General features: G+C 33.7%; 1 protein-coding gene across 1 annotated transcript; it reads left to right on the top strand.

The window, feature by feature from the left end:
* Positions 1–17,120: 17,120 nt before the first annotated feature.
* Positions 17,121–21,078, top strand: LOC135151391 (uncharacterized). Its single transcript, XM_064089824.1, has 4 exons — positions 17,121–17,267; positions 18,419–18,475; positions 19,099–20,359; positions 20,846–21,078. Exons 1-4 carry the CDS (start codon positions 17,121–17,123, stop codon positions 21,076–21,078), a joined length of 1,698 nt encoding a protein of 565 aa, XP_063945894.1.
* The last annotated feature ends 4,081 nt before the right edge of the window (positions 21,079–25,159 follow it).

Genomic DNA, 25,159 nt, shown 5'->3' with positions numbered 1-25,159 from the left:
TGCTGATTAATTTGGAAGATGCTCGTCAATATAGATTTTTGAAAAGAAAAAGGTACTTGAGTCCATTAATCGAGTTAGCCCTAATTTTGATAAGTGCTGATAATTAATCTTGTCATTTAAGAAATTGAAACCCCTTCATCCTTAGTATATATCATCAAGCACATCACTTTTTTTATTTTTGTTTTTCTTCTGGATCTGATTTTTTTCCTGGGGTTTGCCATTAATTTATTTATTGTGTTTTTGATATAAAGCTTCTGGTTTTTGTGTTTGCTTTATCATGAGGTGGTGAACTAATTGTTTCATAAGTAACTTAAGGATCCAAAAGTTTGTTGCTGCATTATTAATGTTTATGTGTACTAAATGAATAGTAGTATCATAGGAAGGGTTCCAGCCTCCAGGTATTAGTTAATTACCACAATATAGAGTATGAAATTGATCTGTAGTAACTTTCATACATCGGTCTAATTTGCAGGCCTATCATGAAAACATCAAAACTGAGCATGAGGACTCATATGCTGAAATACAGTGTAATGTTTGCCACAATATGTCTAATCAGACTCTTCTATTGCAATGTGATTTATGTGACTCTTCTTCACATACATACTGTGTTGGTTTGGGTGACACTGTACCTGAGGATGACTGGACTTGTCAAAACTGTACTGAGCATGCCGAGGATGAGCAGGATCTCAAAGCTGTTGGTCTAAGTGGCATTGATTCCCATTCTGGAAGTAAAAATAGATGCCATCAAAATGTTTCATCAACTGAAGCCAATTTATCTATTCATGATATTGTCAGAGAATCAGGTCCTTATAATGTTGAGAGATCCTTACCAAATCAAAGTCGTTCGCCACTAACTAATGCTGGTGATGATAGAACGGTCCTCATCAGTTGTCGGAATAGGGATAGTCGAACACGTGCATTGCGTGAAAATTGGGATAAAATCAGACAGGGATCCTTGAGCTTTTCTTCATTTCCCATTATTAAACCAGGTGAATTATCATGTGGTACTTCATCTGCAACGAAATCATCCACCTCCGACATCATACCTGATCAAGCCACACAAGATATTAAAAAGGCATGGAAGATGATGAAAGCTGCGAAGTCTGTTGAAAAGAAGAAGTATACCAACACCATTCCTTGTCCCTCTAATGGTTCAGAGCATCCGTTGACTAATACCGAAACTCCAAAACATTTTCCTAGTGTGAGGTCAATGCTTCCCTCATCACGTCACAGCGGAGATAAGGATAAAGATTGTAAGAATCTTAAGAGGCCTTTTCAGGGTTGTGCTACAGAAAAATGTCATGATAAGCCCCAGTTCCCAAAGTTTCAGAAAGAGAACCCTAGCAGTTTTCGGAATTTTGAGCACCATCCAACTACTTATTCTGCAGAATCTTCAAACTTCTCAACAAAAACCGGCCAATTTTCAGTCCATGCAAGAATTGATGACGAAAGTAGTGTGAATTTACAAACAAATCGTTCACTTGGGTCATTGGCAAATGCAAATAAAATTCACAGTTCTTCTAATTGCAGTGTTAGCCTCCGGTCTGTTGCCAAACCACTGGCTGCAGCGAAACAGAATGTACATGCAACTGCACCTTTCAATGTCAATAAAGTAACAAATGTGGAAGAACATCAAGTAGATGGCCAGGCTAAAGTACTTAGTGATGCCAAGAGTGAGATCCAGACTCTGGTGAAGCTGAATTTGAAGCTTTCAAACGCACAGAAGAAACTAGGTATGGCTCTTACTTGCAAACAACATCTTTGATTTTTGTGTAGTCGTTAGATCTAACCATATGATCTTTTGTAGAATTGCATAAACTTTGAACAATCTCGTGCTCGCATATAATTCTCCAACTGCAAATTATTTTCGACATAAATATGATTTAATTAAAAAGACACACAACTAATATTTGCCAAGGGATGGATGTATGATCCCCATAGTTATTACATAAAACAAATTAGAAGTCTCTGTATTTGAATACACCACTCGGATTTCAAGCATAGCTACGGTTGGGTTATTTGTATCACATGGAATCTATTAGTTGAGGAATATTTTTACTTTCTACTTGTATACTAATATTACTCCGGCTCCATGTCCCTAGATTAAATTTTTTAAATCTATGATTTATTGGAGTGCAAATTTACGTTGGAGTTGTTAGTCATCCATAATATCAATTTAATCTTTAACATTTATATTAAAGATCATTTTAAATTTTCAGCTACCAATGAGTTTAAAGAAGTTGCCAGACATGCTACGTACTCCATCTTGGCGGCATGTGGTATAGGTATCCCAAAGCCTTGGGTCCGTCCTTTTTCAAATCCACATTGTAGTCATGCTGACAAAGTTGACGGAGCAAGAAGGTCCACTCTAATGCCTAGTTCTTGCCGGGAATGCTTTATGGCTTTCGTGAAGGATGTTGTCGATACCGTTTTGCTTGAAAAAACAAGCTAACATTTCAATGATCATTTTCTGGAGTGTTCCGCAATCTGTGACAACTACAAAAATACTCATTAGTTGGCATTTGGTTTGTATGTCATTTCAAAATTAAGCTACTTGATCTATAAATTTGTAATGTCTGGATATTAAGATAAGTGCACTTCTTATAAAAAAAGAAGTTTAATGTTAGAAACACTGCGAGTGTTTGCGAAACACATTTAGTGTCTTTCCTCACATTATTTTGTGATTAGTATTATCTCAAGATTTCTTATTAAATTTGCTATTGTGTTAAAAACATAACCAGACAATAAACTTAGTGATGGTTTGAAGACCTAAAAGATGTTTAAGGAAGCATGTTAAATGTAGAAGAAACATCAATTTAAAAATTTTCTTGAAATAACTTAGAACTAGTAACCTTTCGAATTCCTAAAGAGGTGGTAGGGCTCAATGCACCGATTTCAACTCCCTCACTCCTATACGTGGGATATTTTTCGAAGGGGAACGCGGCACTGGCCCTTAATCCTCTTGTAAATTTTAATTCTCCAACACTCAAACTGGGCTATTTACGATGGAAATTACGCATAATATGTGTCATAAGTTCCTAATTTACGACGGACAATATCCGTCATTTTTACTCAAGTAGTAAGTTCGAAAAGCCATCACAATTTTCCACGAGCGTCGTAAGTTTTATCTAGTGTCGCAAGTATTAACAGGTATCGTAAGTTAACCTGGTGGGGCCCACAATTCTAGCATATTCATAGTTAAACTTACGACGGAATGTCCGTCGTAAGTTGGCCATTTTACGACGGGAATTCCCGTCGTATATTAATTGTGGATCCACATGTTCATATTTTCGGTTCATTCTTGCGACGGAATGTTCATAGTTATAACTTGTTTTAAAAATGTTTTCTTTATGAATAAAAAGTTTATATTTAAAATTTTTGAAATTAGCTATACAAGAGTATATTCGAGCATTAAAATCATGCTGATCGATGAAAAAAATGTATAGAAATTAGTGGGATGGAGTGTGTGTATAAAAATGCAGAGAAGAAACTATGTATGGCTCTCACTTGCAAACGGCATCTTCGATTTTCGTATAGTCGTTAAGGGTGCATGGTGAAAACTTTAAAAATCAATTCCTCTTAATCAATTCTGTAGATCTAACCATGAGATCAGAATTGCATAAATTTTAAACAATCTCGTACTCGCAGATAATTCTCGAACTGCAAATTATTTTCAACATAAATATGATTTAATTAAAAGGACACAAAACTAATATTTGCCAAGGGATTGATGTACGATCCCCCTGGTTACTTTATGAGGAATTGATACTTTGCACCCCATAAGTTCAAGCGCTTTTTTGATTTGATTCGAAACAAAATTTTTTTTCAATACGCACCCTAATATTTAAAAAGCGCTTCAATATGCACCCTTTTGACCATTTTCCGTCAAGTTGACTGTTAAAATTAATGGCTGCAGGGGTAAAATAATATATATATATATATATATATATATATATATATATATATATATATATATATATATATATATATATTAAAAAACAATTACTGAAAGTTTTCATTTGAAAAAAATTTATCTAACAAGAATCAAAAATTAAAAACTAAAAAAGTTGCACAATAACATGAAATTTTTTTGTGAGAAGAAAATGATTTGCACATAGCAATTATTGAAAGATTTAATAATTATTTTTGTTTTTTGTCCAATTATTTTTGCCTGAGAGTAAGAAGGTTTTTTTACAACATATAGCTTTATTTGTTTAATTAAATTTTAATATTTTTCATAAATTGAAGAAAGTATACACATCTAAGTAGAGGAGATCAAATAGTCTAATTTTCGAATGATATACAACAAATTCCCATATACCAATCTAAGGTTCCAAATATCAATATATAAATATTCAAGAGTAATATTCATCAAACATAGAAAAAAACTATGTATTAAAAAGATTTGAAATACATATTTCATTTGGGACATTTATTTGATCATTTTATTTAGAAAAAATACAATTACAATGTTCTTATTCCTTAATATAAAAAATAAGAATAATCTTAAAATATGTCCTTTTATGTATATTTTATATACATTTTGCATATAGCAATTATGATTACAAAACCTGTTAACAAACACTCACTCCTTCATTTTTCTAGAGTACTAGCCGTCTTTTCCTCCAGTATCTCAATGTTTATCAGATGAGCGACCAAACTCACCAAACACACCACAAAAACCTGTAATTGCACAATTACAGGCCACAGGAAAGCAGAAAATTAAGAATGAAACTAGCTGGACTAACAGCTCTAGAAGTTATGTGTGCGATGAAAGGAAATCAATCAATGGATGTATCCATACTGTGGCCCATGAGCAGATTGTCGGTGTTCCAGCTGGTGACAAGGTATGAAAGTTCTTGTTTATCTCCTTTTACTTATATAGTGATTGTGGCCGACCGTAAAAAAGACAAGGCAATTGAAATGTGATAAACTTTTAAATTTTCCCAATTCTACAGTATTATTGTATACAATTATAAAATCATTGCATGGAAACTGCTGATTAATTTGGAAGATGCTCGTCAGTATAGATTTTTTAAAAGAAAAGGTACTTGGGTCCATTAATCGAGTTAACCCTAACTTTGATAAATGCAGATAATTGATCTTGCCATTTAAGAAATTGAAACCCTGGCTTTATTTGTTGTTTGCGGCGATTAATCTTATCAAAAAGGGATATTTATCCTAAGTATATATCATCAAGCACATCACTTTGTTTATTTTTGTTTTGCTTCTCGATCTGATTTTTTTCCTGGGGTTTACCATTAAATTATTTATTGTGTTTTTGATATAATTAAGTTGCTGGGTTTTTGTGTTTGCTTTATATATCAAGTAACTTAAGGATCCAAAAGTTTGCTGCTGCATTATTAATTGAGTAACTCAAAGTTATAAATAGTTTTACTTGATGATTTACTTTTCCAGATTGTCTAGGTTGACCAAATCAATGTTATTGCCTTTGAAGAATGAAATTAAATGTTGTATAGATCATTTTATGTAACTTTATATACATTTTGCATATAGTAATAACTATTATAATAAAACCTGTTGACAAACACTGATCACTTCTTCGTTTTTCCAGAGTACTAGCCGTCTTTTCCCCCACAGCACCTCAATGCTTTCGGCAGAAACCCCAAACTCCAACATCTCAATGAAACAAGAACCAGATGAGCAACCAAACTCACCAAACACACAACAAAAAACTGTAATTTCACAATTACTCACCACTACTTCGTTTTTCCAGAGTACTAGCCGTCTTTTCCCCCACAGTACCTCAATGCTTTCGGCAGAAACCCCAAACTCCAACATCTCAATGAAACAAGAACCAGATGAGCAACCAAACTCACCAAACACACAACAAAAAACTGTAATTTCACAATTACTCACCACAGGAAAACAGAAAATTAAGAATGAAACTAGCTGCACTAACAGCTCTCAAAGTTATGTGTGCGATGAAGGGAAATCAATTAAAGGATATATCCATACATGTGATAATTATCAACAGATGAAGGACTGTGCTCTGGCCGATGAGCTAATTGTTGGTGTCCCCGCTGGTGACCAGGTATGAAAGTTCTTTTTTATCTCATTTTACCTGTACAGTGATGGTGGCAGACCGGAAAAAAGATAAAGGCAACTGGAATATGATAAACTTCTAAATTTTCCCAATTCTGCTATATTATTGAATACAAATTATAAAATCATTGCACGGAAATTGATGATTAATTTGGAAGATGCTCGTCAATATAGATTTTTGAAAAGAAAAAGGTACTTGAGTCCATTAATCGAGTTAGCCCTAATTTTGATAAGTGCTGATAATTAATCTTGTCATTTAAGAAATTGAAACCCCTTCATCCTTAGTATATATCATCAAGCACATCACTTTTTTTATTTTTGTTTTTCTTCTGGATCTGATTTTTTTCCTGGGGTTTGCCATTAATTTATTTATTGTGTTTTTGATATAAAGCTGCTGGTTTTTGTGTTTGCTTTATCATGAGGTGGTGAACTAATTGTTTCATAAGTAACTTAAGGATCCAAAAGTTTGTTGCTGCATTATTAATGTTTATGTGTACTAAATGAATAGTAGTATCATAGGAAGGGTTCCAGCCTCCAGGTATTAGTTAATTACCGCAATATAGAGTATGAAATTGATCTGTAGTAACTTTCATACATCGGTCTAATTTGCAGGCCTATCATGAAAACATCAAAACTGAGCATGAGGACTCATATGCTGAAATACAGTGTAATGTTTGCCACAATATGTCTAATCAGACTCTTCTATTGCAATGTGATTTATGTGACTCTTCTTCACATACATACTGTGTTGGTTTGGGTGACACTGTACCTGAGGATGACTGGACTTGTCAAAACTGTACTGAGCATGCCGAGGATGAGCAGGATCTCAAAGCTGTTGGTCTAAGTGGCATTGATTCCCATTCTGGAAGTAAAAATAGATGCCATCAAAATGTTTCATCAACTGAAGCCAATTTATCTATTCATGATATTGTCAGAGAATCAGGTCCTTATAATGTTGAGAGATCCTTACCAAATCAAAGTCGTTCGCCACTAACTAATGCTGGTGATGATAGAACGGTCCTCATCAGTTGTCGGAATAGGGATAGTCGAACACGTGCATTGCGTGAAAATTGGGATAAAATCAGACAGGGATCCTTGAGCTTTTCTTCATTGCCCATTATTAAACCAGGTGAATTATCATGTGGTACTTCATCTGCAACGAAATCATCCACCTCCGACATCATACCTGATCAAGCCACACAAGATATTAAAAAGGCATGGAAGATGATGAAAGCTGCGAAGTCTGTTGAAAAGAAGAAGTATACCAACACCATTCCTTGTCCCTCTAATGGTTCAAAGCATCCATTGACTAATACTGAAACTCCAAAACATTTTCCTAGTGTGAGGTCAATGCTTCCCTCATCACGTCACAGCGGAGATAAGGATAAAGATTGTAAGAATCTTAAGAGGCCTTTTCAGGGTTGTGCTACAGAAAAATGTCATGATAAGCCACAGTTCCCAAAGTTTCAGAAAGAGAACCCTAGCAGTTTTCGGAATTTTGAGCACCATCCAACTACTTATTCTGCAGAATCTTCAAACTTCTCAACAAAAACCGGCCAATTTTCAGTCCATGCAAGAATTGATGACGAAAGTAGTGTGAATTTACAAACAAATCGTTCACTTGGGTCATTGGCAAATGCAAATAAAATTCACAGTTCTTCTAATTGCAGTGTTAGCCTCCGGTCTGTTGCCAAACCACTGGCTGCAGCGAAACAGAATGTACATGCAACTGCACCTTTCAATGTCAATAAAGTAACAAATGTGGAAGAACATCAAGTAGATGGCCAGGCTAAAGTACTTAGTGATGCCAAGAGTGAGATCCAGACCCTGGTGAAGCTGAATTTGAAGCTTTCAAACGCACAGAAGAAACTAGGTATGGCTCTTACTTGCAAACAACATCTTTGATTTTTGTGTAGTCGTTAGATCTAACCATATGATCTTTTGTAGAATTGCATAAACTTTGAACAATCTCGTGCTCGCATATAATTCTCCAACTGCAAATTATTTTCGACATAAATATGATTTAATTAAAAAGACACACAACTAATATTTGCCAAGGGATGGATGTATGATCCCCATAGTTATTACATAAAATAAACATGGATGTATGATCCCCATAGTTATTACATAAAATAAATTAGAAGTCTCTGTATTTGAATACACCACTCGGATTTCAAGCATAGCTACGGTTGGGTTATTTGTATCACATGGAATCTATTAGTTGAGGAATATTTTTACTTTCTACTTGTATACTAATATTACTCCGGCTCCATGTCCCTAGATTAAATTTTTTAAATCTATGATTTATTGGAGTGCAAATTTACGTTGGAGTTGTTAGTCATCCATAATATCAATTTAATCCTTAACATTTATATTAAAGATCATTTTAAATTTTCAGCTACCAATGAGTTTAAAGAAGTTGCCAGACATGCTACGTACTCCATCTTGGCGGCATGTGGTATAGGTATCCCAAAGCCTTGGGTCCGTCCTTTTTCAAATCCACATTGTAGTCATGCTGACAAAGTTGACGGAGCAAGAAGGTCCACTCTAATGCCTAGTTCTTGCCGGGAATGCTTTATGGCTTTCGTGAAGGATGTTGTCGATACCGTTTTGCTTGAAAAAACAAGCTAACATTTCAATGATCATTTTCTGGAGTGTTCCGCAATCTGTGACAACTACAAAAATACTCATTAGTTGGCATTTGGTTTGTATGTCATTTCAAAATTAAGCTACTTGATCTATAAATTTGTAATGTCTGGATATTAAGATAAGTGCACTTCTTATAAAAAAAAGAAGTTTAATGTTAGAAACACTGCGAGTGTTTGCGAAACACATTTAGTGTCTTTCCTCACATTATTTTGTGATTAGTATTATCTCAAGATTTCTTATTAAATTTGCTATTGTGTTAAAAACATAACCAGACAATAAACTTAGTGATGGTTTGAAGACCTAAAAGATGTTTAAGAAAGCATGTTAAATGTAGAAGAAACATCAATTTAAAAATTTTCTTGAAATAACTTAGAACTAGTAACCTTTCGAATTCCTAAAGAGGTGGTAGGGCTCAATGCACCGATTTCAACTCCCTCACTCCTATACGTGGGATATTTTTCGAAGGGGAACGCGGCACTGGCCCTTAATCCTCTTGTAAATTTTAATTCTCCAACACTCAAACTGGGCTATTTACGATGGAAATTACGCATAATATGTGTCATAAGTTCCTAATTTACGACGGACAATATCCGTCATTTTTACTCAAGTAGTAAGTTCGAAAAGCCATCACAATTTTCCACGAGCGTCGTAAGTTTTATCTAGTGTCGCAAGTATTAACAGGTATCGTAAGTTAACCTGGTGGGGCCCACAATTCTAGCATATTCATAGTTAAACTTACGACGGAATGTCCGTCGTAAGTTGGCCATTTTACGACGGGAATTCCCGTCGTATATTAATTGTGGATCCACATGTTCATATTTTCGGTTCATTCTTGCGACGGAATGTTCATAGTTATAACTTGTTTTAAAAATGTTTTCTTTATGAATAAAAAGTTTATATTTAAAATTTTTGAAATTAGCTATACAAGAGTATATTCGAGCATTAAAATCATGCTGATCGATGAAAAAAATGTATAGAAATTAGTGGGATGGAGTGTGTGTATAAAAATGCAGAGAAGAAACTATGTATGGCTCTCACTTGCAAACGGCATCTTCGATTTTCGTATAGTCGTTAAGGGTGCATGGTGAAAACTTTAAAAATCAATTCCTCTTAATCAATTCTGTAGATCTAACCATGAGATCAGAATTGCATAAATTTTAAACAATCTCGTACTCGCAGATAATTCTCGAACTGCAAATTATTTTCAACATAAATATGATTTAATTAAAAGGACACAAAACTAATATTTGCCAAGGGATTGATGTACGATCCCCCTGGTTACTTTATGAGGAATTGATACTTTGCACCCCATAAGTTTAAGCGCTTTTTTGATTTGATTCGAAACAAAATTTTTTTTCAATACGCACCCTAATATTTAAAAAGCGCTTCAATATGCACCCTTTTGACCATTTTCCGTCAAGTTGACTGTTAAAATTAATGGCTGCAGGGGTAAAATAATATATATATATATATATATATATATATATATATATATATATATTAAAAAAACAATTACTGAAAATTTTCATTTGAAAAAAATTTATCTAACAATAATCAAAAATTAAAAACTAAAAAAGTTGCACAATAACATGAAATTTTTTTGTGAGAAGAAAATGATTTGCACATAGCAATTATTGAAAGATTTAATAATTATTTTTGTTTTTTGTCCAATTATTTTTGCCTGAGAGTAAGAAGGTTTTTTTACAACATATAGCTTTATTTGTTTAATTAAATTTTAATATTTTTCATAAATTGAAGAAAGTATACACATCTAAGTAGAGGAGATCAAATAGTCTAATTTTCGAATGATATACAACAAATTCCCATATACCAATCTAAGGTTCCAAATATCAATATATAAATATTCAAGAGTAATATTCATCAAACATAGAAAAAAACTATGTATTAAAAAGATTTGAAATACATATTTCATTTGGGACATTTATTTGATCATTTTATTTAGAAAAAATACAATTACAATGTTCTTATTCCTTAATATAAAAAATAAGAATAATCTTAAAATATGTCCTTTTATGTATATTTTATATACATTTTGCATATAGCAATTATGATTACAAAACCTGTTAACAAACACTCACTCCTTCATTTTTCTAGAGTACTAGCCGTCTTTTCCTCCAGTATCTCAATGTTTATCAGATGAGCGACCAAACTCACCAAACACACCACAAAAACCTGTAATTGCACAATTACAGGCCACAGGAAAGCAGAAAATTAAGAATGAAACTAGCTGGACTAACAGCTCTAGAAGTTATGTGTGCGATGAAAGGAAATCAATCAATGGATGTATCCATACTGTGGCCCATGAGCAGATTGTCGGTGTTCCAGCTGGTGACAAGGTATGAAAGTTCTTGTTTATCTCCTTTTACTTATATAGTGATTGTGGCCGACCGTAAAAAAGACAAGGCAATTGAAATGTGATAAACTTTTAAATTTTCCCAATTCTACAGTATTATTGAATACAATTATAAAATCATTGCATGGAAACTGCTGATTAATTTGGAAGATGCTCGTCAGTATAGATTTTTTAAAAGAAAAGGTACTTGGGTCCATTAATCGAGTTAACCCTAACTTTGATAAATGCAGATAATTGATCTTGCCATTTAAGAAATTGAAACCCTGGCTTTATTTGTTGTTTGCGGCGATTAATCTTATCAAAAAGGGATATTTATCCTAAGTATATATCATCAAGCACATCACTTTGTTTATTTTTGTTTTGCTTCTCGATCTGATTTTTTTCCTGGGGTTTACCATTAAATTATTTATTGTGTTTTTGATATAATTAAGTTGCTGGGTTTTTGTGTTTGCTTTATATATCAAGTAACTTAAGGATCCAAAAGTTTGCTGCTGCATTATTAATTGAGTAACTCAAAGTTATAAATAGTTTTACTTGATGATTTACTTTTCCAGATTGTCTAGGTTGACCAAATCAATGTTATTGCCTTTGAAGAATGAAATTAAATGTTGTATAGATCATTTTATGTAACTTTATATACATTTTGCATATAGTAATAACTATTATAATAAAACCTGTTGACAAACACTGATCACTTCTTCGTTTTTCCAGAGTACTAGCCGTCTTTTCCCCCACAGCACCTCAATGCTTTCGGCAGAAACCCCAAACTCCAACATCTCAATGAAACAAGAACCAGATGAGCAACCAAACTCACCAAACACACAACAAAAAACTGTAATTTCACAATTACTCACCACTACTTCGTTTTTCCAGAGTACTAGCCGTCTTTTCCCCCACAGTACCTCAATGTTTTCGGCAGAAACCCCAAACTCCAACATCTCAATGAAACAAGAACCAGATGAGCAACCAAACTCACCAAACACACAACAAAAAACTGTAATTTCACAATTACTCACCACAGGAAAACAGAAAATTAAGAATGAAACTAGCTGCACTAACAGCTCTCAAAGTTATGTGTGCGATGAAGGGAAATCAATTAAAGGATATATCCATACATGTGATAATTATCAACAGATGAAGGACTGTGCTCTGGCCGATGAGCTAATTGTTGGTGTCCCCGCTGGTGACCAGGTATGAAAGTTCTTTTTTATCTCATTTTACCTGTACAGTGATGGTGGCAGACCGGAAAAAAGATAAAGGCAACTGGAATATGATAAACTTCTAAATTTTCCCAATTCTGCTATATTATTGAATACAAATTATAAAATCATTGCACGGAAATTGATGATTAATTTGGAAGATGCTCGTCAATATAGATTTTTGAAAAGAAAAAGGTACTTGAGTCCATTAATCGAGTTAGCCCTAATTTTGATAAGTGCTGATAATTAATCTTGTCATTTAAGAAATTGAAACCCCTTTATCCTTAGTATATATCATCAAGCACATCACTTTTTTTATTTTTGTTTTTCTTCTGGATCTGATTTTTTTCCTGGGGTTTGCCATTAATTTATTTATTGTGTTTTTGATATAAAGCTGCTGGTTTTTGTGTTTGCTTTATCATGAGGTGGTGAACTAATTGTTTCATAAGTAACTTAAGGATCCAAAAGTTTGTTGCTGCATTATTAATGTTTATGTGTACTAAATGAATAGTAGTATCATAGGAAGGGTTCCAGCCTCCAGGTATTAGTTAATTACCGCAATATAGAGTATGAAATTGATCTGTAGTAACTTTCATACATCGGTCTAATTTGCAGGCCTATCATGAAAACATCAAAACTGAGCATGAGGACTCATATGCTGAAATACAGTGTAATGTTTGCCACAATATGTCTAATCAGACTCTTCTATTGCAATGTGATTTATGTGACTCTTCTTCACATACATACTGTGTTGGTTTGGGTGACACTGTACCTGAGGATGACTGGACTTGTCAAAACTGTACTGAGCATGCCGAGGATGAGCAGGATCTCAAAGCTGTTGGTCTAAGTGGCATTGATTCCCATTCTGGAAGTAAAAATAGATGCCATCAAAATGTTTCATCAACTGAAGCCAATTTATCTATTCATGATATTGTCAGAGAATCAGGTCCTTATAATGTTGAGAGATCCTTACCAAATCAAAGTCGTTCGCCACTAACTAATGCTGGTGATGATAGAACGGTCCTCATCAGTTGTCGGAATAGGGATAGTCGAACACGTGCATTGCGTGAAAATTGGGATAAAATCAGACAGGGATCCTTGAGCTTTTCTTCATTGCCCATTATTAAACCAGGTGAATTATCATGTGGTACTTCATCTGCAACGAAATCATCCACCTCCGACATCATACCTGATCAAGCCACACAAGATATTAAAAAGGCATGGAAGATGATGAAAGCTGCGAAGTCTGTTGAAAAGAAGAAGTATACCAACACCATTCCTTGTCCCTCTAATGGTTCAAAGCATCCATTGACTAATACTGAAACTCCAAAACATTTTCCTAGTGTGAGGTCAATGCTTCCCTCATCACGTCACAGCGGAGATAAGGATAAAGATTGTAAGAATCTTAAGAGGCCTTTTCAGGGTTGTGCTACAGAAAAATGTCATGATAAGCCACAGTTCCCAAAGTTTCAGAAAGAGAACCCTAGCAGTTTTCGGAATTTTGAGCACCATCCAACTACTTATTCTGCAGAATCTTCAAACTTCTCAACAAAAACCGGCCAATTTTCAGTCCATGCAAGAATTGATGACGAAAGTAGTGTGAATTTACAAACAAATCGTTCACTTGGGTCATTGGCAAATGCAAATAAAATTCACAGTTCTTCTAATTGCAGTGTTAGCCTCCGGTCTGTTGCCAAACCACTGGCTGCAGCGAAACAGAATGTACATGCAACTGCACCTTTCAATGTCAATAAAGTAACAAATGTGGAAGAACATCAAGTAGATGGCCAGGCTAAAGTACTTAGTGATGCCAAGAGTGAGATCCAGACCCTGGTGAAGCTGAATTTGAAGCTTTCAAACGCACAGAAGAAACTAGGTATGGCTCTTACTTGCAAACAACATCTTTGATTTTTGTGTAGTCGTTAGATCTAACCATATGATCTTTTGTAGAATTGCATAAACTTTGAACAATCTCGTGCTCGCATATAATTCTCCAACTGCAAATTATTTTCGACATAAATATGATTTAATTAAAAAGACACACAACTAATATTTGCCAAGGGATGGATGTATGATCCCTATAGTTATTACATAAAATAAATTAGAAGTCTCTGTATTTGAATACACCACTCGGATTTCAAGCATAGCTACGGTTGGGTTATTTGTATCACATGGAATCTATTAGTTGAGGAATATTTTTACTTTCTACTTGTATACTAATATTACTCCGGCTCCATGTCCCTAGATTAAATTTTTTAAATCTATGATTTATTGGAGTGCAAATTTACGTTGGAGTTGTTAGTCATCCATAATATCAATTTAATCTTTAACATTTATATTAAAGATCATTTTAAATTTTCAGCTACCAATGAGTTTAAAGAAGTTGCCAGACATGCTACGTACTCCATCTTGGCGGCATGTGGTATAGGTATCCCAAAGCCTTGGGTCCGTCCTTTTTCAAATCCACATTGTAGTCATGCTGACAAAGTTGACGGAGCAAGAAGGTCCACTCTAATGCCTAGTTCTTGCCGGGAATGCTTTATGGCTTTCGTGAAGGATGTTGTCGATACCGTTTTGCTTGAAAAAACAAGCTAACATTTCAATGATCATTTTCTGGAGTGTTCCGCAATCTGTGACAACTACAAAAATACTCATTAGTTGGCATTTGGTTTGTATGTCATTTCAAAATTAAGCTACTTGATCTATAAATTTGTAATGTCTGGATATTAAGCTAAGTGCACTTCTTATAAAAAAAGAAGTTTAATGTTAGAAACACTGCGAGTGTTTGCGAAACACATTTAGTGTCTTTCCTCACATTATTTTGTGATTAGTATTATCTCAAGATTTCTTATTAAATTTGCTATTGTGTTAAAAACATAACCAGACAATAAACTTAGTGATGGTTTGAAGACCTAAAAGATGTTTAAGGAAGCATGTTAAATGTAGAAGAAACATCAATTTAAAAATTTTCTTGAAATAACTTAGAACTAGTAACCTTTCGAATTCCTAAAGAGGTGGTAGGGCTCAATGCACCGATTTCAACTCCCTCACTCCTATACGTGGGATATTTTTTGAAGGGGAACGCGGCACTGGCCCTTAATCCTCTTGTAAATTTTAATTCTCCAACACTCAAACTGGGCTATTTATGACGGAAATTACGCATAATATGTGTCATAAGTTCCTAATTTACGACGGACAATATCCGTCGTTTTTACTCAAGTAGTAAGTTCGAAAAGCCATCACAATTTTCCACGAGCGTCGTAAGTTTTATCTAGTGTGGCAAGTATTAACAGGTATCGTAAGTTAACCTGGTGGGGCCCACAATTCTAGCATATTCATAGTTAAACTTACGACGGAATGTCCGTCGTAAGTTGGCCATTTTACGACGGGAATTCCCATCGTATATTAATTGTGGATCCACATGTTCATATTTTCGGTTCATTCTAACGACAGAATGTTCATAGTTATAACTTGTTTTTAAAATGTTTTCTTTATGAATAAAAAGTTTATATTTAAAATTTTTGAAATTAGCTATAGAAGAGTATATTCGAGCATTAAAATGATGCATCGATGAAAAAAATGTATAGAAATTAATGGGATGGAGTGTGTGTATAAAAATGCAGAGAAGAAACTATGTATGGCTCTCACTTGCAAACGGCATCTTCGATTTTCGTATAGTCGTTAAGGGTGCATGGTGAAAACTTTAAAAATCAATTCCTCTTAATCAATTCTGTAGATCTAACCATGAGATCAGAATTGCATAAATTTTAAACAATCTCGTACTCGCAGATAATTCTCGAACTGCAAATTATTTTCAACATAAATATGATTTAATTAAAAGGACACAAAACTAATATTTGCCAAGGGATTGATGTACGATCCCCCTGGTTACTTTATGAGGAATTGATACTTTGCACCCCATAAGTTCAAGCGCTTTTTTGATTTGATTCGAAACAAAAAAAAATTTCAATACGCACCCTAATATTTAAAAAGCGCTTCAATATGCACCCTTTTGACCATTTTCCGTCAAGTTGACTGTTAAAATTAATGGCTGCAGGGGTAAAATAATATATATATATATATATATATATATTAAAAAACAATTACTCAAAATTTTCATTTGAAAAAAATTTATCTAACAAGAATCAAAAACTAAAAACTAAAAAAGTTGCACAATAACATGAAATTTTTTTGTGAGAAGAAAATGATTTGCACATAGCAATTATTGAAAGATTTAATAATTATTTTTGTTTTTTGTCCAATTATTTTTGCCTGAGAGTAAGAAGGTTTTTTTACAACATATAGCTTTATTTGTTCAATTAAATTTTAATATTTTTCATAAATTGAAGAAAGTATACACATCTAAGTAGAGGAGATCAAATAGTCTAATTTTCGAATGATATACAACAAATTCCCATATACCAATCTAAGGTTCCAAATATCAATATATAAATATTCAAGAGTAATATTCATCAAACATAGAAAGAAAACTATGTATTAAAAAGATTTGAAATACATATTTCATTTGGGACATTTATTTGATCATTTTATTTAGAAAAAATACAATTACAATGTTCTTATTCCTTAATATAAAAAAAAAAAGAATAATCTTAAAATATGTCCTTTTATGTATATTTTATATACATTTTGCATATAGCAATTATGATTACAAAACCTATTAACAAACACTCACTCCTTCATTTTTCTAGAGTACTAGCCGTCTTTTCCTCCAGTATCTCAATGTTTATCAGATGAGCGACCAAACTCACCAAACACACCACAAAAACCTGTAATTGCACAATTACAGGCCACAGGAAAGCAGAAAATTAAGAATGAAACTAGCTGGACTAACAGCTCTAGAAGTTATGTGTGCGATGAAAGGAAATCAATCAATGGAGCATACATGTGATAATTACAACCAGATGAAGGACTGTGCTGTGGCCCATGAGCAGATTGTCGGTGTTCCAGCTGGTGACAAGGTATGAAAGTTCTTGTTTATCTCCTTTTACTTATATAGTGATAGTGGCCGACCGTAAAAAAGACAAGGCAATTGCAATGTGATAAACTTTTAAATTTTCCCAATTCTACAGTATTATTGAATACAATTATAAAATCATTGCATGGAAACTGCTGATTAATTTGGAAGATGCTCGTCAGTATAGATTTTTTAAAAGAAAAGGTACTTGGGTCCATTAATCGAGTTAACCCTAACTTTGATAAATGCAGATAATTGATCTTGCCATTTAAGAAATTGAAACCCTGGCTTTATTTGTTGTTTGCGGCGATTAATCTTATCAAAAAGGGATATTTATCCTAAGTATATATCATCAAGCACATCACTTTGTTTATTTTTGTTTTGCTTCTCGATCTGATTTTTTTCCTGGGGTTTACCATTAAATTATTTATTGTGTTTTTGATATAATTAAGTTGCTGGGTTTTTGTGTTTTCTTTATATATCAAGTAACTTAAGGATCCAAAAGTTTGCTGTTGCATTATTAATTGAGTAACTCAAAGTTATAAATAGTTTTACTTGATGATTTACTTTTCCAGATTGTCTAGGTTGACCAAATCAATGTTATTGCCTTTGAAGAATGAAATTAAATGTTGTATAGATCATTTTATGTAACTTTATATACATTTTGCATATAGTAATAACTATTATAATAAAACCTGTTGACAAACACTGATCACTTCTTCGTTTTTCCAGAGTACTAGCCGTCTTTTCCCCCACAGTACCTCAATGCTTTCGGCAGAAACCCCAAACTCCAACATCTCAATGAAACAAGAACCAGATGAGCAACCAAACTCACCAAACACACAACAAAAAACTGTAATTTCACAATTACTCACCACTTCTTCGTTTTTCCAGAGTACTAGCCGTCTTTTCCCCCACAGTACCTCAATGTTTTCGGCAGAAACCCCAAACTCCAACATCTCAATGAAACGAGAACCAGATGAGCAACCAAACTCACCAAACACACAACAAAAAACTGTAATTTCACAATTACTCACCACAGGAAAACAGAAAATTAAGAATGAAACTAGCTGCACTAACAGCTCTCAAAGTTATGTGTGCGATGAAGGGAAATCAATTAAAGGATATATCCATACATGTGATAATTATCAACAGATGAAGGACTGTGCTCTGGCCGATGAGCTAATTGTTGGTGTCCCCGCTGGTGACCAGGTATGAAAGTTCTTTTTTATCTCATTTTACCTGTACAGTGATGGTGGCAGACTGGAAAAAAGATAAAGGCAACTGGAATATGATAAACTTCTAAATTTTCGCAATTCTGCTATATTATTGAATACAAATTATAAAATCATTGCACGGAAATTGCTGATTAATTTGGAAGATGCTCGTCAATATAGATTTTTGAAAAGAAAAAGGTACTTGAGTCCATTAATCGAGTTAGCCCTAATTTTGATAAGTGCTGATAATTAATCTTGTCATTTAAGAAATTGAAACCCCTTTAGCCTTAGTATATATCATCAAGCACATCACTTTTTTTATTTTTGTTTTTCTTCTGGATCTGATTTTTTTCCTGGGGTTTGCCATTAATTTGTTTATTGTGTTTTTGATATAAAGCTGCTGGTTTTTGTGTTTGCTTTATCATGAGGTGGTGAACTAATTGTTTCATAAGTAACTTAAGGATCCAAAAGTTTGTTGCTGCATTATTAATGTTTATGTGTACTAAATGAATAGTAGTATCATAGGAAGGGTTCCAGCCTCCAGGTATTAGTTAATTACCACAATATAGAGTATGAAATTGATCTGTAGTAACTTTCATACATCGGTCTAATTTGCAGGCCTATCATGAAAACATCAAAACTGAGCATGAGGACTCATATGCTGAAATACAGTGTAATGTTTGCCACAATATGTCTAATCAGACTCTTCTATTGCAATGTGATTTATGTGACTCTTCTTCACATACATACTGTGTTGGTTTGGGTGACACTGTACCTGAGGATGACTGGACTTGTCAAAACTGTACTGAGCATGCCGAGGATGAGCAGGATCTCAAAGCTGTTGGTCTAAGTGGCATTGATTCCCATTCTGGAAGTAAAAATAGATGCCATCAAAATGTTTCATCAACTGAAGCCAATTTATCTATTCATGATATTGTCAGAGAATCAGGTCCTTATAATGTTGAGAGATCCTTACCAAATCAAAGTCGTTCGCCACTAACTAATGCTGGTGATGATAGAACGGTCCTCATCAGTTGTCGGAATAGGGATAGTCGAACACGTGCATTGCGTGAAAATTGGGATAAAATCAGACAGGGATCCTTGAGCTTTTCTTCATTGCCCATTATTAAACCAGGTGAATTATCATGTGGTACTTCATCTGCAACGAAATCATCCACCTCCGACATCATACCTGATCAAGCCACACAAGATATTAAAAAGGCATGGAAGATGAGGAAAGCTGCGAAGTCTGTTGAAAAGAAGAAGTATACCAACACCATTCCTTGTCCCTCTAATGGTTCAAAGCATCCATTGACTAATACTGAAACTCCAAAACATTTTCCTAGTGTGAGGTCAATGCTTCCCTCATCACGTCACAGCGGAGATAAGGATAAAGATTGTAAGAATCTTAAGAGGCCTTTTCAGGGTTGTGCTACAGAAAAATGTCATGATAAGCCACAGTTCCCAAAGTTTCAGAAAGAGAACCCTAGCAGTTTTCGGAATTTTGAGCACCATCCAACTACTTATTCTGCAGAATCTTCAAACTTCTCAACAAAAACCGGCCAATTTTCAGTCCATGCAAGAATTGATGACGAAAGTAGTGTGAATTTACAAACAAATCGTTCACTTGGGTCATTGGCAAATGCAAATAAAATTCACAGTTCTTCTAATTGCAGTGTTAGCCTCGGGTCTGTTGCCAAACCACTGGCTGCAGCGAAACAGAATGTACATGCAACTGCACCTTTCAATGTCAATAAAGTAACAAATGTGGAAGAACATCAAGTAGATGGCCAGGCTAAAGTACTTAGTGATGCCAAGAGTGAGATCCAGACCTTGGTGAAGCTGAATTTGAAGCTTTCAAACGCACAGAAGAAACTAGGTATGGCTCTAACTTGCAAACAACATCTTTGATTTTTGTGTAGTCGTTAGATCTAACCATATGATCTTTTGTAGAATTGCATAAACTTTGAACAATCTCGTGCTCGCATATAATTCTCCAACTGCAAATTATTTTCGACATAAATATGATTTAATTAAAAAGACACACAACTAATATTTGCCAAGGGATGGATGTATGATCCCCATAGTTATTACATAAAATAAATTAGAAGTGTCTGTATTTGAATACACCACTCGGATTTCAAGCATAGCTACGGTTGGGTTATTTGTATCACATGGAATCTATTAGTTGAGGAATATTTTTACTTTCTACTTGTATACTAATATTACTCCGGCTCCATGTCCCTAGATTAAATTTTTTAAATCTATGATTTATTGGAGTGCAAATTTACGTTGGAGTTGTTAGTCATCCATAATATCAATTTAATCTTTAACATTTATATTAAAGATCATTTTAAATTTTCAGCTACCAATGAGTTTAAAGAAGTTGCCAGACATGCTACGTACTCCATCTTGGCGGCATGTGGTATAGGTATCCCAAAGCCTTGGGTCCGTCCTTTTTCAAATCCACATTGTAGTCATGCTGACAAAGTTGACGGAGCAAGAAGGTCCACTCTAATGCCTAGTTCTTGCCGGGAATGCTTTATGGCTTTCGTGAAGGATGTTGTCGATACCGTTTTGCTTGAAAAAACAAGCTAACATTTCAATGATCATTTTCTGGAGTGTTCCGCAATCTGTGACAACTACAAAAATACTCATTAGTTGGCATTTGGTTTGTATGTCATTTCAAAATTAAGCTACTTGATCTATAAATTTGTAATGTCTGGATATTAAGATAAGTGCACTTCTTATAAAAAAAGAAGTTTAATGTTAGAAACACTGCGAGTGTTTGCGAAACACATTTAGTGTCTTTCCTCACATTATTTTGTGATTAGTATTATCTCAAGATTTCTTATTAAATTTGCTATTGTGTTAAAAACATAACCAGACAATAAACTTAGTGATGGTTTGAACACCTAAAAGATGTTTAAGGAAGCATGTTAAATGCAGAAGAAACAACAATTTAAAAATTTTCTTGAAATAACTTACAACTAGTAACCTTTCGAATTCCTAAAGAGGTAGTAGGGCTCAATGCACCGATTTCAACTCCCTCACTCCCATACGTGGGATATTTTTCGAAGGGGAACGCGGCACTGGCCCTTAATCCTCTTGTAAATTTTAATTCTCCAACACTCAAACTGGGCTATTTACGACGGAAATTACGCATAATATGTGTCATAAGTTCCTAATTTACGACGGACAATATCCGTCGTTTTTACTCAAGTAGTAAGTTCGAAAAGCCATCACAATTTTCCACGAGCGTCATAAGTTTTATCTAGTGTCGCAAGTATTAACAGGTATCGTAAGTTAACCTGGTGGGGCCCACAATTCTAGCATATTCATAGTTAAACTTACTACGGAATGTCCGTCGTAAGTTGGCCATTTTACGACGGGAATTCCCGTCGTATATTAATTGTGGATCCACATGTTCATATTTTCGGTTCATTCTTGCGACGGAATGTTCATAGTTATAACTTGTTTTTAAAATGTTTTCTTTATGAATAAAAAGTTTATATTTAAAATTTTTGAAATTAGCTATAGAAGAGTATATTCGAGCATTAAAATCATGCTGATCGATGAAAAAAATGTATAGAAATTAGTGGGATGGAGTGTGTGTATAAAAATGCAGAGAAGAAACTATGTATGGCTCTCACTTGCAAACGGCATCTTCGATTTTCGTATAGTCGTTAAGGGTGCATGGTGAAAACTTTAAAAATCAATTCCTCTTAATCAATTCTGTAGATCTAACCATGAGATCAGAATTGCATAAATTTTACTCGCAGATAATTCTCGAACTGCAAATTATTTTCAACATAAATATGATTTAATTAAAAGGACACAAAACTAATATTTGCCAAGGAATTGATGTACGATCCCCCTAGTTATTTTATGAGGAATTGATACTTTGCACCCCATAAGTTCAAGCGCTTTTTGATTTGATTCGAAACAAAATTTTTTGTCAATACGCACCCTAATATTTAAAAAGCGCTTCAATATGCACTCTTTTGACCATTTTCCGTCAAGTTGACTGTTAAAATTAATGGCTGCAGGGGTAAAATTATATATATATATATATATATATATATATATATATATATATATATATATATATATATATATATTAAAAAACAATTACTCAAAATTTTCATTTGAAAAAAATTTATCTAACAAGAATCAAAAACTAAAAACTAAAAAAGTTGCACAATAACATGAATTTTTTTTGTGAGAAGAAAATGATTTGCACAGCAATTATTGAAAGATTTAATAATTATTTTTGTTTTTTGTCCAATTATTTTTGCCTGAGAGTAAGAAGGTTTTTTTACAACATATAGCTTTATTTGTTTAATTAAATTTCAATATTTTTCATAAATTGAAGAAAGCATACACATCTAAGTAGAGGAGATCAAATAGTCTAATTTCTAAATGATATACAACAAATTCCCATATACCAATCTAAGGATCCAAATATCAATATATAAATATTCAAGAGTAATATTCATCAAACATAGAAAGAAAACTATGTATTAAAAAGATTTGAAATACATATTTCATTTGGGACATTTATTTGATCATTTTATTTAGAAAAAATACAATTACAATGTTCTTATTCCTTAATATAAAAAATAAGAATAATCTTAAAATATGTCCTTTTATGTATATTTTATATACATTTTGCATACACCAATTATGATTACAAAACCTGTTAACAAACACTCACTCCTTCATTTTTCTAGAGTACTAGCCGTTTTTTCCCCCAGTACCTCAATGTTTTGCGAAGAAACCCCAAACTCCAACATCTCAATCAAACAAGAATCAGATGAGGGACCAAACTCACTAAACACACCACAAAAACCTGTAATTGCACAATTACCGGCCACAGGAAAGCAGAAAATTAAGAATGAAACTAGCTGGACTAATAGCTCTAGAAGTTATGTGTGCGATGAAGGGAAATCAATCAATGGATGTATCCATACATGTGATAATTACCAACAGATGAAGGACTGTGCTGTGGCCCATGAGCAGATTGTCGGTGTTCCAGCTGGTGACAAGGTATGAAAGTTCTTGTTTATCTCCTTTTACTTATATAGTGATGGTGGCCGACCGTAAAAAAGACAAGGCAACTGAAATGTGATAAACTTTTAAATTTTACCAATTCTACAGTATTATTGAATACAATTATAAAATCATTGCATGGAAACTGCTGATTAATTTGGAAGATGCTCGTCAGTATAGATTTTTTAAAACAAAAGGTACTTGGGTCCATTAATCGAGTTAACCCTAACTTTGATAAATGCAGATAATTGATCTTGCCATTTAAGAAATTGAAACCCTGGCTTTATTTGTTGTTTGCGGCCATTAATCTTATCAAAAAGGGATATTTATCCTAAGTATATATCATCAAGCACATCACTTTGTTTATTTTTGTTTTGCTTCTCGATCTGATTTTTTTCCTGGGGTTTACCATTAAATTATTTATTGTGTTTTTGATATAATTAAGTTGCTGGGTTTTTGTGTTTGCTTTATATATCAAGTAACTTAAGGATCCAAAAGTTTGCTGCTGGATTATTAATTGAGTAACTCAAAGTTAGAAATAGTTTTACTTGATGATTTACTTTTCCAGATTGTCTAGGTTGACCAAATCAATGTTATTGCCTTTGAAGAATGAAATTAAATGTTGTATAGATCATTTTATGTAACTTTATATACATTTTGCATATAGTAATAACTATTATAATAAAACCTGTTGACAAACACTGATCACTTCTTCATTTTTCCAGAGTACTAGCCGTCTTTTCCCCCACAGTACCTGTTGGCAAACACTGATCACTTCTTCGTTTTTCCAGAGTACTAGCCGTCTTTTCCCCCACAGTACCTCAATGCTTTCGGCAGAAACCCCAAACTCCAACATCTCAATGAAACAAGAACCATATGAGCAACCAAACTCACCAAACACACAACAAAAAACTGTAATTTCACAATTACTCACCACAGGAAAACAGAAAATTAAGAATGAAACTAGCTGCACTAACAGCTCTCAAAGTTATGTGTGCGATAAAGGGAAATCAATTAAAGGATATATCCATACATGTGATAATTATCAACAGATGAAGGACTGTGCTCTGGCCGATGAGCTAATTGTTGGTGTCCCCGCTGGTGACAGGTATGAAAGTTCTTTTTTATCTCATTTTACCTGTACAGTGATGGTGGCAGACCGGAAAAAAGATAAAGGCAACTGGAATATGATAAACTTCTAAATTTTTCCAATTCTGCTATATTATTGAATACAAATTATAAAATCATTGCACGGAAATTGCTGATTAATTTGGAAGATGCTCGTCAATATAGATTTTTGAAAAGAAAAAGGTACTTGAGTCCATTAATCGAGTTAGCCCTAATTTTGATAAGTGCTGATAATTAATCTTGTCATTTAAGAAATTGAAACCCCTTTATCCTTAGTATATATCATCAAGCACATCACTTTTTTTATTTTTGTTTTTCTTCTGGATCTGATTTTTTTCCTGGGGTTTGCCATTAATTTATTTATTGTGTTTTTGATATAAAGCTGCTGGTTTTTGTGTTTGCTTTATCATGAGGTGGTGAACTAATTGTTTCATAAGTAACTTAAGGATCCAAAAGTTTGTTGCTGCATTATTAATGTTTATGTGTACTAAATGAATAG

This window comes from Daucus carota, chromosome 3, assembly GCF_001625215.2.
Source record: "Daucus carota subsp. sativus chromosome 3, DH1 v3.0, whole genome shotgun sequence".
Taxonomy (NCBI): Eukaryota; Viridiplantae; Streptophyta; class Magnoliopsida; order Apiales; family Apiaceae; genus Daucus; species Daucus carota.
Note: the sequence above shows the minus strand (reverse complement) of the source record. Positions and strands in the feature narration are given on the sequence as shown.